We start from the raw sequence: 19,459 nt of genomic DNA on the forward strand, positions 1-19,459 counted from the left end.
TTTTTTTGAGACGGAGTCTCGCTCTGCCGCCCAGGCTGGAGTGCAGTGGCGGGATCTCAGCTCACTGCAAGCTCCGCCTCCCGGGTTCACGCCATTCTCCGGCCTCAGCCTCCCGAGTAGCTGGGACTACAGGCGCCCGCCACCTCGCCCGGCTAGTTTTTTTTTTTGTATTTCTTAATAGAGACGGGGTTTCACTGTGTTAGCCAGGATGGTCTCGATCTCCTGACCTCGTGATCCGCCCGTTTCGGCCTCCCAAAGTGCTGGGATTACAGGCTTGAGCCACCGCGCCCGGCCGGTGTTAATTTTTAAATCCCATATTAGTCCTGTCCAAGATCCTTCTGTAATTCCATTTCTTAGCATTTGAGAATGTAAGGCTCAACTTGATGTTCCTAATATTTAGAAGGATCTTGGACAGGACTAATATGGGGTGTTAATTTTTAAATCCCATATTAGTCCTGTCCAAGATCCTTCTAAATATCAGGAACATCAAGTTGAGCCTTACATTCTCAAATGCTAAGAAATGGAATTACCCCAAGATTCTTCCTTTGCAGCTGTGTTTTGAAAATACTGGGGGGAGAGATTAAAATGTTTTCCGATAAGCCTTTCAAAAACATAGAGCATAATCATTTCAATTCTTATGTAACCACCACAATGAATTTGTTTATACAGCTTAGCACTGAGTTCCGGAACACCGGAAATAGAACCTGTGTTCCATCCTAGTTTAAGAAGGCGGTAGACACGTAGCGCTTCTGCCCTTGTTAATATTTTCTGCCAATGTCCCAAAATTTTTAAGTATGTGGGGAAAACCTCGACTTACTACAACTCAGGACGCAAAACAACAACACAGATATGGGAACAGTTTAAAAAAAAAAAAAAAAAAGTAACCTTTGGCTTTAGATTTGGCTTTAGATGATTTTTATTTAATTTGCTAGCTTTACACAGAAATAATTAAATAATATTTTACATTTTTAAATTTTTTTTATTTGTAACTTCAGTACAGAAGGTACTTTTATTAGCTATGTTACTGTGGTAGGGTGAGTGAGAAAAGCTTTGGGCAAGATGGTGGAAAAAATCTTATTTTAATTTGGTTTAATTGACTTAACTACAAAGTCCATCATTTACTTGAAGTACAAATTATAACTCTGATGTTTTCTCCATTTTAAAATTAGAAATGCATTAATTAAAAATAATTAAAGAGCAAATCATTAATAGCAAACTACCATAATTTGATACTTTTTAAACATTAATACTTAATGGGTTTAATATCTAGCAGGGTGGGGGAAAGCACAGTGATAAGATAATTATGTCTGCTCTGGGCAAGGAGTGACATTAGGTGTACCACTGACTTGTAATACAACAGCTACATCAGCTCTTAAAGGTACAGCCTGGTTATACATAAGGATCACCTAGTCTCAGCCTCAGACCCGTAGATTCAGAATGGTCTAGGTCAGTGAATCTCAATGTGTGGTTTCAGGACCAAATTCCATCCCAGCATGGAACCACCTGGGATAAATTTATAGAAATTCAAATCCTGGAATCCTGCCTTGGGCCTACTGAACCCAAAAATTCTAGAGTAAGGCCTAGCAATCTGTGATTTAATAAGCCCTACAGGTGATTCAGATGCATTCCAGAGTTGAGAACCACCACCTGGGGTATGTGCTGTGAACCTTTGTTTAGTGTCATAGGCACTTTTGTCAGTCTGGGGCAACTTCGTTTGGAGAATCTTCTTTGTCTGTCACTCCTACTTCGGCTTATACTTTTTAGTATGTATTTTGTCACCCAAGTGAGACTTTGTTGCCAGGAAATTAGTAAGAATATAATTACACACGCAAAAGAGTATTCTTAAGTATATAAAATAAAACACACAGAACTACAAAGGAACTTTATTACATTAAAAATAATTATCAAAAATTTTTAAATCCATGGAAATAAATATTTCTTTATTAACATATTTAATAAGATGTACTGGTGGCTCTAATGACTACTATAATATCAAAGGTGAACATAAATGATATTTTATATATGTATCTAGCAACTGCAATATGATATGAACATATCTGTAGTTTGTTTTGGTGACCGTATTTTAGATGTTGCTAACAATTTTGTGGTTACTCACCTACATTTGTATCAGAAGAAGAGATTAAAGGTAGGAAAAATACAGATATAATTATTTATTTTCCAACTACAAACCTCCTACCCGTTATCATGAACTACCAGGGATTCCAAAGAGGAGAAGGGCCCTGGCTAAAGGGACACCCAGAGGTCTTAGTTCTTTAAAAGCCCGAGGTCATTCTGACAGAGTAGTCAAGACAAGCATGATCCTTCATATACTCATTTCAGTAGAAAACAACATAGAAGTTATGCAAAGCATCCCCAAACTTTGACGGTTTGATTTCACCTGGTAATAAAAACAAAACAAAGATACACACACACATATCAAACAAACTTTTCTCTATGGTACCAGGTTTAAATACCCTATTGAGAATTATCTGACCTAATCCAGGACATTTCTTAGCTTGTCCTAACGTACTTTGACTTTGTTAGAACCACCCCGTACCCCCACAAACCCTGGCATAGATGAAATCACATCAGAAATATGAGAAGGATATCATCAACAGAGTGAAAAATATCCATAGCAAGGTTTTCACCACCCACAGACTGGTATTATTTCTTACTTGGAAAAACATTATTCCTCCTTTCAATCCTACTAAGTATTTGAAAACATTTTATTGGGAATCAAGAGACTTTTATGAAATGTCTTTGCACTGCCACCATTCAGGGAGAATCCACCATTCAGGGAGAATCTTCTTTGTCTTTCACTCCTATTTTGGCTTACACTTTTTAATATGTATTTTGTCACCAAAGAGAGACTGCTGTCAGGAAATGACTAAGAATATAATTACACACACAAAAGAGGGAGAACATCTCTTTTATGTTTTGGCACAATTACAAATCATCTGCCAAAAATTATCTGTAATGTATAGGTATTTATTTTGTTATATAAAAACAAGAGAGTATGTTTTCCCCCAAGGCAATGTCCCTTATCATTTCCTTAGATCTTGTTACTTGGAAAAGAGGAGGTTTCTACATTCTAAAACAGACATAGGTAAGGAGAGAAAACCTTAGCCCTATGAAGTTTGTAACAAAACCTTCCTTATTCATTCTAGTTTTCTTCAAAAAAGTGCTTCCACCTGCTCAACTTGTAATTAACGCTGTATATTCTATGATATGAAGAACAATTTTTGAATAAAATTGATGAAATCCAATGAAATAATATTCCCTTTTTCCTCCCTCCCTTTAATTTTTCCTTCCTCTTTCTCCTTTCCTCATTTTCTTTCTTCTTTCCTCATGTGCTTCTGTTCTTTCTTTTTTCCTCCATGATTTTCTTCCATTATCTCTTTTCCAAAAAGGAACTGAAGTCTATATAACAAAGTACATATGCAGTAAGGTTAATAGAATACTACAGAAAAATAAGATCCAAAGAAATAAAGAGGTAAATCTACAAAACATGGAAGGTCAGTGTAATTACTAACACTTATGTCTGAGATTCCTGGAGACCCACGCAAAAAGGAAAACATTAAAAACCATATAATTTTCCTGATGAAATAAGATAAATGCTAACAGTTACACAGGGATGACAAGTTTTGCCCAACACTAAATTCTAAAGGAAATTTTACTCATAGGTCCTTAGAAAGTGATAATGCACTGAGAAAACTTAATAAGAAATGTAGATATGTGTGCCACATGCCTTCTACTCCAAACAAACAAACAAACAAAAGAAGAAGCTCCAACAGCAACAGCAGCTAAGGAAACAATGTTAAAGTGGTTGGCATTGCCCAAGGTTTCCAAGATGTTGCCCATGAAGAGAGCCTGCCTCTTTGACAATTTCCTACAAGTATCACTTCTCTCAGACATATTTTTGGTAGGAAGCCGGTACCAGCAGTTTCCTTCCTTTGTAACACTGTTACATCTGTAAGACAACAGAGAATAGCTACGAGACTAACCTATCAATTTACCTCTTGCTCTTAATACAGTAGCTTGCACACAAGTAGAAATTGATTAGGTTAAGATAATTGTTTTTATTGACATTTCTTTACTTCTGAGTAAATGCCACCAACTCTTAAGGGTGGAAGGCAGAAAATCTAAAATCAATTAAACTTACCTGTTTGCTATCACAGGGCTAGGTGTGTGCTAGATGTATTGCTATAAATGCAATACATGGTTAAATAATTACAGTTGAAATGTGTCCAGTTCAGAAATGGCATTTACCTACCTGCCCACATGCCTTTACTCTCCTAGTGGGATGATGTGCCATCGAATCTCTTCTGTCCACCAAGCCCCTGCCTATACAAATGGTCTCCCCTGCCTTCTGTCCTGCTCAATCAATCCCCTTCTTCCCCTCCAATCTGAAAAGAAACGACCATCCTTCTCCAAAAGCCTTTTCAGGGTAATCCCACCTGGCTCTATTCATGACTTAAACCTTTTGGGGTGTGAAATGAGCTACAGTGCCTAGCTGCAGTATTTGCAGCAAGCATTATTATTCTTTTTCACTTTAGTGTGTCCAAAGGCCTTAAAACATCCCCGCCTAAGCTCCTGCTCCAGGGAAGAATTCTTATCACAGAAAATGCAGCCTGAGAAGTGAGACAAAAGAGAAGAAACCTAGGCAGGGCCTAAGAAGAGAGGCAGGAGATTTAATACCCTGCAAGTATTCTTGAGTTATCCTTTTTCCTCCCTAGAATTCATCTATGAGTATATTTTTATACTTCATCTATGACCTCCAAAATAATAATGATTGCATCTATATGCTTCTTTTCTCACATGGAATAAAGTTTTCCTAAAGTAAGGAGAGCTCTTTGAGGTGATATAAGCCATAAAAATGGCAATAAAAGCTTAGAAATAGGTTTCCAGGAGGCATTAGTGTGTCAACAAGGTAATGCTATATGGTGTTTCTATGTGATACTAAACTTCTGATTTCAAATAGCTATGTGACTGTGTAATGAAGCTATCTAAATCTGCAAATCTGGAACATTTTTAAGACTTAGAAAATGTACAGTCTAGTTTTAATCTTCACAGAGTGCCTCTCTAAAAGTCAACAACTAATTTCCTTGCAGGAAAAGAAAACTGAGGCAGTAAGAGCATCGGGCGCATGCTTAAGTTACAGAACGTAATATAATGCATTCCTTCTGAATTCCATTTTTTAGTAGTTCTGAGATTTTTGTCTTTCAAAAGTAAATGGTGACTTCACATAGGGTAATCTTTTATTCTATCGAGAAGATTTTTAATATATATTTATTGCCTTGTGATTTCTTAAAATAAGGAATAGTTTGTTGTAAACTTCTGCTGCTTTTTAATCTGTTTACTGTGCATACAAAGAAATAAATTGTGCTTAGTCAGAAAAAGAATGAATTTGACTTGGCAGGATTTGAAATGTAAGTAGTCCATCACAAATCCCAAATTTCACATGTGGAACTGACATCTGGAAAAGTATTTGTATGAACTGATGGCCCTATACCCTACTCCTATGTTGCTGGTAACAATATTTAGTACGAAAATGTAATTATGGGATAATTTTGTAACTATTTTTGAAGGAGTATTTTGTTCAGCTACTCTAAATAGCCCAAGATGACACATTTATATTTGTTTTCTCATGTTGAGAAAACTAAAGTGTTGAAAAGATCATCTCAGAATATAACGTTACACATCTTTGATCCATGTGTATATTTATCTCCAGTTTTATCTGCTGGATAGTGGAAGTGCCACCATGGAGCAGCATTTGAGAATCTCAGGGTGGAACAACTGGCATTTAACAAATACCCATTATTCTTAAAAATTTGTTTCTAATCGACCTTCCTTCTAGAATAGGCATATGTTAAAAAAAAAAAAAAAAAAAAAAACACACACACACATTAATCCTATCTGAGTGCATGCCAGAAGCAGATGTGTAATAAATAGTCTTGCTTAAAAAATATTTATAAATATTTTTTAAATACTTGTTCAATTCAGTTTTTGTCCAGATTTTGGTGTGAATGTCCAGAGAAATTAATGTATCTGACCGGATGCAGTCACTCACGCCTGTAATCCCAGCACTTTGGGAGGCCGAGGCAGGTGGATTACCTGAGGTCAGGAGTTCATGACTAGCCTGGCCAACATAGTGAAATGCCCTCTCTACTAAAAATACAAAAAAAGTAGCCAGCTGTGGTGGCACACACCTACAGTCCCAGCTACTCGGGAGGCTGAGTCAGGAGAATCACTTAAACCTGGGAGGCAGAGGTTGCAGTGAGCTGAGATTGAGCCTCTGCACTCCAGGCTAGGCGACAGAGTGAGACTCCGTCTCAAAATAAATAAATAAATAAATAAGGAAGAAATTAATGTATTAATGTATCCCTTCAGGCTCTGTCTTAAAAGAGATATGCAAGGGACAGGGGAAAAGGATAGCTATAGATAAGTGAAGAGTCTAAAATCTACCTCTCTAACATCTATTTTTAATGATACACCTTCCAAAATGTTTCCTCATTTAGACATGAGTGCCTTAAAACAGATTATTGGGTAACTAGAAGTCACTTTGGATGTCAAAAAGCAGAGCCTCGTGCCAGTAGCAGAAAAAGATGCCATATTTGGCTATGACATGTTTTCCTGTCTACAGCAGGCACCAGGATCACCTGGAGGGCTTGGTAAAATACAAATAACCAGGCCCTACCCTAGAGCAGGCCTAAGACTACTGGCTAAGTTGGCCTCGAGTGAGCCTGGAGAATTTGCCTTTTGACCTATATTCTCTCCTGAGGCTGATGCTGCTTGTCTGGAGAGCATCACTTTGAGAATGTGTCATGGGGAGTCAGGAACATGGAAAACTACCTAGAAGAATGTTCAACACATGGCAGGCATTCAGCCGAATGAGGAAACTAAAAATGTGATCAAACACAAGAAGATAAGAGAGATGTCTAGAAGAGAGGTCGGAGAATGACTCTCCCAACCAACCAACTTTACTCTGGCAGCAATGATGTTCACTAATTAACCAATTCCAATGATGTTCCTGGAGCCTACAGACAGCAAAACACAACGAAAGCCTCTTTAATTTGAGATGGCATCCCTTGATATTTTTGAAGGCTGAGATTACCATGATGATTTCTACCAAAACCTGCAAGAATGGTAAAATTCAAGGTCCTCTAGGATCTGTTTTTAACTACATTCGGTCTGCTCTAAATGTGTGAGTCCTTAAATATAACTGTTCTGCATCTGTGAAGTTCTTCATGACCTGGCGCATTCCAGACTTTCTGCATTCTCAGCTACCCTTTGATGTCTTCATACCTGTTTTGTTTTCTAAGGCATAGCAAAAGCATTTTATATAAATATTTAAAGGAGATTTTCCTTCTGCCCACTTGGAGGAATACCATCATCTCTAACAATAGGAATTCCAAGGCTCATCTTTCCTTTCCTAAATTCATTTCAGACTTTATTAAAGAATGGGAATGGCTTTGTGTGTTTCAGTTACTTTTATCTGTTTATAAAATAAAAGTGCCGCCGGGCGCGGTGGCTCACGCCTGTAATCCCAGCACTTTGGGAGGCCGAGGCGGGCGGATCACGAGGTCAGGAGATCGAGACCATCCTGGCTGACACAGTGAAACCCCGTCTCTACTAAAAATACAAAAAACTAGCCGGGCGAGGTGGCGGCGCCTGTAGTCCCAGCTACTCGGGAGGCTGAGGCAGGAGAATGGCGGGAACCCGGGAGGCGGAGCTTGCAGTGAGCTGAGATCGCGCCACTGCACTCCAGCCTGGGCGACAGAGCGAGACTCCGTCTCAAAAAATAAAAATAAAAATAAATAAAAAATAAAAGTGCAAGGTTTAAATTCTGGAACATAGAATAGACATCTGTTGTCCCAGCTCTATGTTCCGTAGATGAAAGTTACTAAACAAACACTCTTTCAGCTTGATAAAAGCATTAAAAGAGAGAAGAACCACCTTCTAAATAGCTCTTATCTTCTAATTGATCAGAAAAGCTTTGACTGTTACTTGGAAGTTCCCTGGAAACAGACAGAAAAGGGTTAGTGTTGGCAATAGCTTGGGGAGTACATTGGGGCTTCTTTTAAAGAGGCAATGGGTAGGTCGGTCACAGTTCTCCAAAAGGAAGAACCACACCATCTCCCTGCTCACCAGCAGAAGACGGCAGAAATCGGGATGTTTCCAGCCTAAAGGGATATTTTCATATGACGATCAAAATCTGAAATAAATAAAAGGCAAGAAACAAGATGAAGAATTAAAAGCTAAAAGTCTCCGGCTAAGGCTAAAACAGAGTGTCAGGATAATTAAGAGAAATCTTCAATTAGAGCCCACAGTTGAGAGCATGGGAATGACGGGTTTTCAGGGAAAAGAAAGCCTAGGGGCTGCATGTCTTTGGTCACAGGGAGGTGTCTCTTTCTCCACCCTGTGGTGCCTCGTCCATTGACACTTGCAGGCCAAGGCTACATAGTCTCTCTGGCACAATCACATGACTTCCTTTAAATTAGGGCTTGTTAGCCTTCGAATTGAATGAAATATGAAGAACAAAGCAACGTTTTGAGAGGTAAACACGGAAGACAGTCTTTGTCTATGTTGTTCTCTACATGCACTTTTAAAAAGATGAGCTAAAAAAAAAAGATGAGCTATACAGGAGAAAAGCTTAATAAATTACAGTGCAGCAATGCTGTGAAGTTGTCATTCAAAGCGGTTTTTTATGGAAACTATTTGGCAACATAGAAAAACCAAATTTCTAACACCAGATAACTAAGTGATATATGTAATGATTTTAATTTTGTAAGAAAATATCTAAGAATGCAAGCAAAGACTAAAGATATTACGTTTCATGTGATTATGGGTAATTCTACTGATTTGCTTTATCCTTTAGATAGGAAAACACTTGAAGTTTTATATTGAAACGTTAATTCTTTTGGCTGGAATCCCATAATTTGTTTTAATGTCCACAGCATTAAGGAACTGCAAGTCTAGCTTATGGTCTTTTCTTTATGCTTTTGTTTTGTCTGTGTGCTTTTTCCTTTTTTCTCTAGGAGTGGAAACTCATCAATGCCAATCTTCTCTACCAATGGTGGACCATTTGTCAAATTAAACACAGCACCTGATGGCAGCTTAATACTAACACCCAGGTGGGTCCCTAAATCTGTTCTTAGACTAGTTGTACATAGACATGGAAGAAGATAGATTGTTGAAGCCAGTCAGATTTGAATGCTATTACATACTGGTCATATAATCTTGAAAGTTATTTGACTTATTATTTAAGTAATCTCAAATAGTATTTAATATCTGATAACATTTTCTAACCCTAATATATATAAGATGGTCAAAAGAAATATTCTATATGTAAATTTCTGGCACACTCGTAGGGATTTGACTTGTTTTAATTTTATACCCTTTTTTATCCTTAGCCTTGGATTAATACACAATTAAATCACATGGAAAGAAATTGTGAGAACTGGGATAAAACAGGTCCAGTGTTGATCAGACTAAAGAAGGCAGCACAAATTAGCTACCACTAAAAGAGAAGAAAGAGGGGAAAATCATGATATTCTTTCCTTTCCTTGGCAAATAGATCACGAATATTAAATGAAGAAGTCTGGACTTTTCGTGGTGTCTACATATTCTCTTTTACTTTTTAATATTAGGTTTACTTTTATAGCCTTTACTAAGGTGTTAAAAAGCAGCATTTTTCCTGTATTCAAAGATCTGTTTTAGCTCAGATTAAGTCATTTCTCCTATTTGGGTGTTAATAGTAATTTTTGTTGAAATTGGCTTCTGAATTTTACAGTTCCATTAAAGAACAGCTGTGGGTGGGGAGAACGTAACTGCAAGAAGCCATAACTGCAAACAAGGATTTAAGATGCTTTGCTGGTATATTTTTTTTAATGGTAAAAAATGAAATTAGATAATTATTCAGTTTTTCATGAAAAGTTACCATTTCTGTGAGCTTAACCAGTAAAAAAATAAAAATGGTAAAGGAGTATTTTGAGTACCAAAAAAAGAACTTTGCAATTGAATGTTTTATATCAATGTTTGCTGGACCTTGACTGATATTATGAGTCTCATGGGATATGAAGCAAAGCATCTGCAAGTGAGAAAGCAGGCTTCTAGATTTCCTTTCCTATAAGGCATGTCTAAATTTATATTACCATATAGATCCTGAAGCAGTTTGTACGTTAAGAATTTCTTCTATTCATGTCTTAGGGGCATTTAACAATTTGTAAGAAAAAAACTATTTAAAATCATTTATGCTAATTATATGCATATTTCAGATCAGAACTAGCTTATTCTATGCTTATCAATGAAATGCCAGTATCATTTTCCATTGGTGTCACTATTATAATATATGTTTGTGCTATTTGAAAGAGACATCATTTATAGACATATTTTAACCTTTCATGACATCAGCAAGCCAGTTAATTAAATGTCCTTGATCCCTTCCTTCATTAGCCACATTATATTGAGTTGGCAGAAAATCAGACATATGTTCATTTATTTATTAATTTGGTTAATTTATTTATGCATTTATTATTTATTGCATAGATGATTATGCTTGTATCCATATGAAAACTGGTACTTTTGAAAATGCCCTTGCACTAGTGGTTGTAATAAAAAATAAGTAAAAGAAGAGGATGTCCAGGAAAATGATTCTGCCAACTATAAAAATCTACTGACTTATATGACCTATATTCTGATTTTTTTTTTTTTTTTTTTTTTTTTTTGAGATGGAGTCTCGCTCTGTCGCCCAGGCTGGAGTGCAGTGGCGCCATCTGGGCTCACTGCAAGCTCCACCTCCCGGGTTCCCCGCCATTCTCCTGCCTCAGCCTCCCGAGTAGCTGGGACTACGGGCACCGCCACCACGCCTGGCTAATTTTTGTGTATTTTTAGTAGAGACTGGGTTTCACCATGTTAGCCAGGGTGGTCTCGATCTCCTGACCTCGTGATCCATCCCCCTCGGCCTCCCAAAGTGCTAGAATTACAGGCGTGAACCACCGCGCCCGGGCTGTTCTGATTGTTTAACCTGTTGTGAGATATATGCAAGACTCAGACCACCATCTCCCACCACAGGGTTAACAAAAGGGGAGTTAACTGAGACTTCCTTGGGGTGTTATAAATAAATACATGTCAATATATCTAGATTGATATACATGCATGCACACTAGTTACTAAAAAGATAGACTTCCTTATATTTCAACTAAAATCATTCTGTATTATAAAGAATATGACAGTCATTCAATATGGATACATATGATTTCAAATAAACTTTTTCATGTATTTTTCTGAAACACTATTGCTTTGTTTGGACATATGGATCTTAGGTCTTATTTACGTTGTATTTTTAAAGACCTAAACAGCATGCACAATTAGCTGTAGCTAAGTATATAAATGTAAGTCATTACGATTATATGTGTATCTGCATGTATAATGTGTGTGTTTTAATGTAGCCAGTATCTGCTGTGGTTACATTTGGAAATAGTGGGGGGCAAGTACTTTAATTTCTTGTGTTATACTGACCTCTAGTGGCTGATAAGTAAAATGCATTATAAAACAAATTTGCTTAGTTTTTGTTTAAAATGGAATTCTTGACACTGAAAAAAGAGTTGGTATTTAAATTTCTAAGCAGGTGATGCGTTTTCAGTAATTTATGCCTTTGCTTTCTTTTTTCTTTTTTTTTTTTTTTTTTTGAGACGGAGTCTCGCTCTGTCGCCCAGGCTGGAGTGCAGTGGCCGGATCTCCGCTCACTGCAAGCTCCGCCTCTCGGGTTTACGCCATTCTCCTGCCTCAGCCTCCCGAGTAGCTGGGACTACAGGCGCCCGCCACCTCGCCCGGCTAGTTTTTTGTATTTTTTTAGTAGAGACGGGGTTTCACCGTGTCAGCCAGGATGGTCTCGATCGCCTGACCTCGTGATCCGCCCGTCTCGGCCTCCCTTTTTGAGGCGGAGTCTCGCTCTGCCGCCCAGGCTGGAGTGAGTGGCGCGATCTCAGCTCACTGCAAGCTCCACCTCCCGGGTTTACCCCATTCTCCTGCCTCAGCCTCCCGAGTAGCTGGGACCACAGGCGCCGCCACCTCACCCGGCTAATTTTTTGTATTTTTAGTAGAGACGGGGTTTCACCGTGTTAGCCAGGATGGTCTCGATCTCCTGACCTCGTGATCCGCCCGCCTCGGCCTCCCAAAGTGCTGGGATGACAGGCGTGAGCCACCGCGCCCGGCCTATGCTTTTTTTAATGCTTTCATTTATATGTGCTTGTTACATGTCTGCCTTCCTTGAAAGCAGCGCCTGTGACATATTCATTGTTCAGTTCCCTGAATGAAGCACACAGCCTCATACACAGTGTTGGGCACGGAATAGTTGCCGGATTGGCAATACTGAGGCATACTCTGGGTTATAGAATCATGAAAACCAATATTGATTCAAGTAAAATAACAGTATCTATCATTTATAGAATTTCATTGTGTATAAGGCCCTCTAATAGTTTTATTGCAAATATTGCTTTTTCTTCCAACAGCACTCCAATAAAGTACTATCACCCCCATTTTATGGAAGAAGAAACTGGGTCTCAGGGATATTGAGCAACTTCCCTGAAGTCACATAGAAATGGTAGAATAAGGATGTAAACTCACCTCTATTTGACATTAAACTGGGGCTTCTTCGGCTTACAATTCAGTCTCCCTACATTTCATATATGAGACATTAAGATGTCCATTTTACTAAAGCAAAAGTAGGATAACCTACACGATGTTTGACTTTAAAATACTAAATGCATAATTGTAAAAATATGATTGTTCTTCTGTTACAGTCAACAGTGTTTACAGGATTCCTTGATTCGGTTACGGTGTAACCATAAATGTAAGTAAATATGTTGTCATATCCCCCTTCCAGCATTCTGTTTAAAATTCTGAATAGAGTTTGTATGTCACCCGAAGTTATTTTGTTACCACTCAATTTTCACCATCAGAAGAAATGACAAAAATGAAATAGATGCTCTTTCTCCAATTATTTTAATAGCTTGTGGAAAAAAACTGGTGGCTCAAGACATCACCCCAAAGATTGTGGGAGGAAGTAATGCCGAAGAGGGGGCCTGGCCCTGGGTTGTGGGTCTGTATTATGGCGGGCGACTGCTCTGTGGCGCATCTCTCGTCAGCAGTGACTGGCTGGTGTCCGCCGCACACTGCGTGTATGGGTGAGTGTGATGCCGTGTCCCTTCCCAAACTAGGTCACCACGGCAGACCCTGCCGAGCGTCCCATTTCATGTAGCCTCACAAAACCACCCCAGCAGGAAAATCCTGCTGTTTATGACATTATAAACATTCCAATTATTTTCCCATTAATGTCATGTCTGAAAATAGAGATAAATTTTTAAAAATTATTCTGCATTAGATACAAATATTAATTATTCTACGTTAGATATTGCATCATTAGACCCTTTTACATACATAAAAATGGAAACTTTTGCCAATTCACACGGTGAGCCTTTTTCAGAGTGTGAAATTAGTATTTATTGTAAAAATCATACTGGTTACCATTCAATTTGTCCAATATTTATTGCTAGCAAATTGTCAGTATCAGAAAGTATGCTTAGGTTGCACTCAAATTACAATTATACCGTGCTCTGGAAGTTCATGGATAAACACTTTGTTGTGAATTAGGATAAAAGTACTTAGTTCTTAAGTCAGATCTATTCTGATTGCTACCTATTAACTGAAATTGAGAACTAATATCAACCGTATCTGACTCTGTTTTGTACTATAATAGGACAAGATACATGTTGAATTCTGGCATTTATTTTACAGTCCTAGAGAAGAGAACAGAGTGGGTGGAAGAGGGTGAGAGTAAAGGAGGAAAAACTAAATGATCCTGGGCCCAAGAACATGTTCATTCTCCTCTTCCACGTGAAAGATGCCACTGCTCTAGGTTGTCACGTGGTTCTGAATTCGGTCAGGGAAAAGGGAGCTTCCTCACAGAAGACGCATGAGCTTGATCTAGGACTCATCTCCTGCCCCTATGTCAGTGAGACGTCCAGTGAATGACCTCACTCATGAGGATTAGAGTAAACCTCTCTGTAGCCAGCATCCAGAACCTCTGAGGAAAGGACCATGTTAGAAAGAACCAGGCATGGAAGAGGCAGTCATAGTTGATCAGGTTACAAGACTTACCTTTCGTTACCCACGCAGATATTTAAGGTCCTTGGGTAAGTAAAGACAAACTGTCAGACACAGAGATTGTGAAAATTTTAAAGGAGATAGGGAAACCAAGGTAGAGTGAACCTTAAAAGATTGCACTTATGCCTAAATACCCATTATATCAGAGTGAAAGTAGACTCAAATGCATAATCCCACGACTTTGGAGAAAAAGGACCCTCAACTAGATCTCAGGTTTGCCAAATAGCTGGTCTCCAAAGGAGCTACCTACAGCACCATCCCATCTACGTCTAAAGCTCTCCCTGATTCTATCCATTGAGTGTTACATCCTGGAGACTAAATTACAGACTCTCCCATAACTAAAGTGCACCCTCTTGACTTTGCTGTAATTGTAATTTATATTATAATTTATTTTCATACTACGGCAAGCGTCTGTAGAGGCAATTTTTCCATCCCCTTCTAAACATGGCTTTAACCTTTATCGACATATATTGTTTGTGTTGGACATGTCACAGATAGGTAACATCTGTATCCTAACTGTGATGCAAATTAAAGCTACTTTTAGCTAAAGAGCCAATGTTTTCTGTTGCACATGGGTAGATCTTAATAAGTTAGCAGCCTTGCTATATCAACCTTGAATTTGGCAAATTCCTGTTTAATGTTCTTGTCAAACATATGCTTTCTAAATGTCAATCATGCTCGCAGTAATATTAGTGATGTCTTTCAATTATCTTTTTACAGATGTACTTCTAATAGGTCAATGATACCAATGTCATAGCTTTCCAAACAAGAAATACGTGAAGAAAATAGAAAGGCAGTTTTACCTAGTATAAACACATGTCCAATTGTTACCAGAGAAAAGGAGTACGGATCCAGGCGCCAAGAGAGGATTCTTGGATCTCACACAGGAAGGAACTCAAGGCCAGTCACAGAGTGCAGTGCAAAAAGATCATTTATTGAAAGCTCCTGAGTCGCAGAGTTAGGCATCCTTAGAAAGCAAGAGAAGGAACGCCCTGTCTTTGTTTTAAGTTTTTCTTATATGGGGGTCTTGTTGATGTAAAGACTAAACTAAGCTGTGTCTACATGACAGTAACTTCGACAAAATTTGTTATTCTATTGATTTAGAGAAAACAATCCTTGACGTTGCAGTGTGTTAAGTACATCAAAGCATAATTATCTTGAAAGGATATGTTGTTATGGGTGTTGAGACATTTGGACTCTCCATTGTTGTAGGATTGTGTCCTTGTAGGTATCTTTAGGCTGCTTCCTCAACAATAAACATTTTATGATTATGAGTCATGACCAGTAAGGATGTGTCTTGTTACCAAGATGGGGCTGAACTTAAAATGGCATTACTTTGGCTCTCCTAGGCTCCTGCTTCTCTCACACAATCCCATAGAACAATAAAATGTCTTTTCAGTTTCAGCTTAAGCACAAGCAAAGGTAAGTTGTGCTAGAATTGTGATGATTTCAAAATTATCCTTACCAACCATGCATTTTACTCTCCTTCAGCATTCAGTGGAATTATTTTTTTTCTCTAGTGCCTAACAGCTTTCTTGCTTTCTACTTCACGTCTCTAACAAAGTTTCTGATACTGTTTTAGATAGTTTAATCAAAAACTGTTTTATCAGTACATTAATACTGGCTCTTATCTGTCTCTTTAAAACCCTAATTGTGCTATGGAAAGCTTAATTTCCTAATAAAAAGAATAACCCAGATCAAGTAAGTTATTAAATTCATGCTACGCAAGTAGCTTTGCCCTCAGTGTAAACCTGTTCCAGGTGTTTTAACCTGCAGGTGGTTAAATGGTTTAATTGAACAGCTCTTCTGTTTAATCTTATCATCAACACTTCATTTGCATTCCTCAGGCTAAGTTCACCTGAGTGATTCTAAATAACCCTGTGCCTGTTTGGTTTCTCTGCCATGGTGTTGTCCTTTCACAACCTTAAAAGAAGGGTTTGGAAAAGTGTCGGCCAACCTCGCTGTGGTTTAAAGGGCAAGTTTGACTTTGACCTAAAGGAGAGGATTTTAATCCTTTATATCCAGCAAATCACATGTGTGATTATGGACAAGCAACTTAGTATCTCTAAGTCAGTTTCCTCATCTGTAGGAAATTCATAAGGATATCTATCTTGCTTGTCAGGACAACAATAAGATGCTGCAATGCTTTTGCCGACCACGATTCATGCAGGAATGTGCAATAAAATGTTGATTATGTTGCAGTTCCTGCATAGGAAGCCTCTATGAAAGGAAAGGCCAAGTCTTGCACAACGCATATTCAGCATATTTATTTTCTGAAATTTTTATATTGATATAATTTCAAACATGCATAAAAATTGCAAAAATAGTACAGAGAGCTCTTTATACCTTTACTCAGACTCACCAATTACTTACATTTTCCTCTATATATTTTATCATCATCTCTTTCTAAGTCAGGAGACTTTTTTTTCTGAACAATTTCGTAGTAGGTTAGATGTATTTTTATACACTTAAGGACTCAGTATATTTTTACTAAAAACAGGATACTTCCTACAGAATCACAGCAAAGCATGGAAATTTAACATTAATGAAATACAATCCTAATTAATTGTCACAAATATGCTCTTTATTTTGTTTGTATGTTTGCCATGTTAGAACCGATTCAGGATAGTGTATTGCACTTGAATGCTACACTTTTTTCATCTCCTTTAGTGCAGAGTAGCCCCTTTCTGTGTTTCTTGTTTTTAATATTTTTGAATACAGGCCAGTTATTAGGTGGGAAGATTCTTCTATTTGAAAAAGAAAAAAAAAAAAAAACCTCAAGCTTGCTTCTTTATCAACCTTAATATAGTCCCACTCTTTGAGAACTTCCTTTATTTTCTCTCAAAATAAGATGCTCCAGGTTAATCTTGTGCGTTTTCTATCCTAGCCCTGAAGTCAACTTTTCTGTAAGAAACCTTATTTCTATTTAACTTATTTCAGTTATTTCTGTATTTTGGTAAACGTGATCTTGTGTGCTTATGGCTACCGTTTTTGTGTCCTGTTCCTAAAACTATACAATGAACAAAGCTCTATTATATACCTATAAATATAAACTCAAAACAATGACTCCAACTCAAATAGACTACTACAGGGCAAATTCTAATCTTGTCTTCTTCTGTATTTTTACATCTTGATTCCGATAATAAAAAGCATTGTTTCTATTATCTACAAGCTATGGATGTATTTGCTGAAGTCTGGAAAGCCTGGAACACACAAAGGAGTTTGAGAATTGCTAGCTCACACTACTGCATGAAGCAGACTCATCAACCAGGGTCTCATATTTGTTTTCCACTTTTTTCCTGCTGACATATAGCAAAATGCATAAATTTAAGTATACAAATTGATGCATTTTGTAGATGCATGCACCTGTTAAATTGATATTCCTCTGAAGATATAAAACATTCCAGTCACCCAAAGAGTTGCTTCATTACCTCTTTCTAGTCGCTCATATCCCAGCTTCCAGAAGCAAATATGGAGCCACTTGGGTGGGCGATCATATATAGATTTATAGTCTGGGTCACAGTCATTGAATAGACATCTATTAAAGATGAAATTAGTGATAGGGAGCTTCTTGCCAATATCGCAGTCTTTAATTTAGCTTTTCAGAGCAGACCAGAGACAACACAGGGCTTACCTGATTTCTTATTGAAACAATTCCTTAAAATATGTGTTAACACTCCTGAAATAAATAATTTCATATATGAGGTATTTGGGGCATGGTGAGAAATACAGACTACTATTCATACTTTATTTATTTATTTATTCATTCATTCATTCATTCATTCATTCATTCATTTATTGAGACAGAGTTTCACTCTTGTTGCCCAGGCTGGACTGCAATGGCACCATCTCAGTTCACTGCAACCTCTGCCTCCCGGGTTCAAGCGATTCTCCTGCCTCAGCCTCCCAAGTAGCTGGGATTTCAGGCATGCACCACCACACCCAGCTAATTTTGCATTTTTAGTGGAGATGGGGTTTCTCCATGTTGGTCAGGCTGGTCTTGAAAGCCCAGCCTCAGTTGATCTGCCCACCTCAGCCTCCCGAAGTACTGGGATTACAGGTGTGAGTCACCATGCCCGGTCTATTTATAATTTATTTAGTACTCCATTTATTAAATGGATATAACTAATAAAACTTTGCAAATCAACTTTTTAAACAGTTAAGCATTTATAATAAAATAACATTACTTAATTGCTACTGTCATTGCAATTAAAATTTGGATTTTTTTGAATGCCTCATGCTCTAAGCGGAACACAGAACATATATCGATTCAATAATGTTTAAATACTTAATTTCTACTAAACCTATCCTAAATATACATATTATTAGTTTAAGTTTATTTTTCTGTTTATCTACCTAGTCTTATCGCTCTAGGGAGTTAGGCTTGTAATATATAATGTTCTTCAGATTGCAGAAATACTATAATATCATTTTAAGATTATGGTAATATTTGCAGATAAGAAAGAGGAAGAGTGGCCAGAGGCAGTGGCTTACGCCTGTAATCCTAGTACTTTGGGAGGCCGAGGCGAGCCTGAGCTCAGGAGTTTGAGACCAGCCTGGGCAACCACCATGAAACTCCATCTATACTAAAATACAAAAGAAATTGGCCAGGTGTGGCAGTGTGCGCCTGTAGTCCCAGCTACTCGGGAGGCTGAGGCAGGAGAATTGCTTGAACCCAGGAGGCGGAGGTTGTGGTGAGTCGGGATCGCACCACTGCCCTCCAGCCTGGGCGACAGAACAACACAACACTCCGTCTCTACCCAAAAAAAAAAAAACAAAAAAAGACAAAACCCAACAGGAAGAGCATTTTCTCAGGACAATAGAAACTTCTAGATGTTATTCGTGTAAATGTATGGGGTACAAGTGTAATTTAGTTACATGGGTGGACTCCATCATGATGAAGTCAGGGCTTTTAGGGTATCCATCACCTGAATAACATACACTCTACCCACTAATTTCTTAATATCCACCCCCCTACCACAGCACCATCCTTCTAACTCTCTCTGATCTATCATTCCACACTTTATGTCCACTATACATTATTTGGCTCCCACCATAAGTGGGAATATTTGAAAGTTGTTTCACTTAAGATAATGGCTTCCAGTTCCATCCATGTTGCCGCAAAGGACATGATTTTATTCTTTCTCCTGGCTGAATCGTATTTCATGGTGTATATATACTGCATTTCTTTATCCAGTCATCTGTTGATGAACACTTATGTTGATTCAGTGTCTTTTCTATTGTGAATAGTGCTGTCATAAACACACAAATGCAGGTAACTTTTTGATATACT

At 38.0% G+C, this 19,459-nt stretch overlaps 1 protein-coding gene across 1 annotated transcript in view; it reads left to right on the forward strand.

Moving 5' to 3' along the window:
• TMPRSS15 (transmembrane serine protease 15) overlaps window positions 1-19,459 on the forward strand; it is a 131,688-nt gene that overhangs the window by 92,882 nt on the left and 19,347 nt on the right. Inside the window, exons 19-21 of the mRNA XM_025380284.1 lie at window positions 9,039-9,134; window positions 12,804-12,853; window positions 13,013-13,187. Coding sequence (XP_025236069.1) covers window positions 9,039-9,134; window positions 12,804-12,853; window positions 13,013-13,187 — 321 coding nt within the window. The remainder of the gene's footprint in view (window positions 1-9,038; window positions 9,135-12,803; window positions 12,854-13,012; window positions 13,188-19,459) is intronic.

The sequence above is a fragment of the Theropithecus gelada genome, chromosome 3 (assembly GCF_003255815.1).
Source record: "Theropithecus gelada isolate Dixy chromosome 3, Tgel_1.0, whole genome shotgun sequence".
NCBI lineage: Eukaryota > Metazoa > Chordata > Mammalia > Primates > Cercopithecidae > Theropithecus > Theropithecus gelada.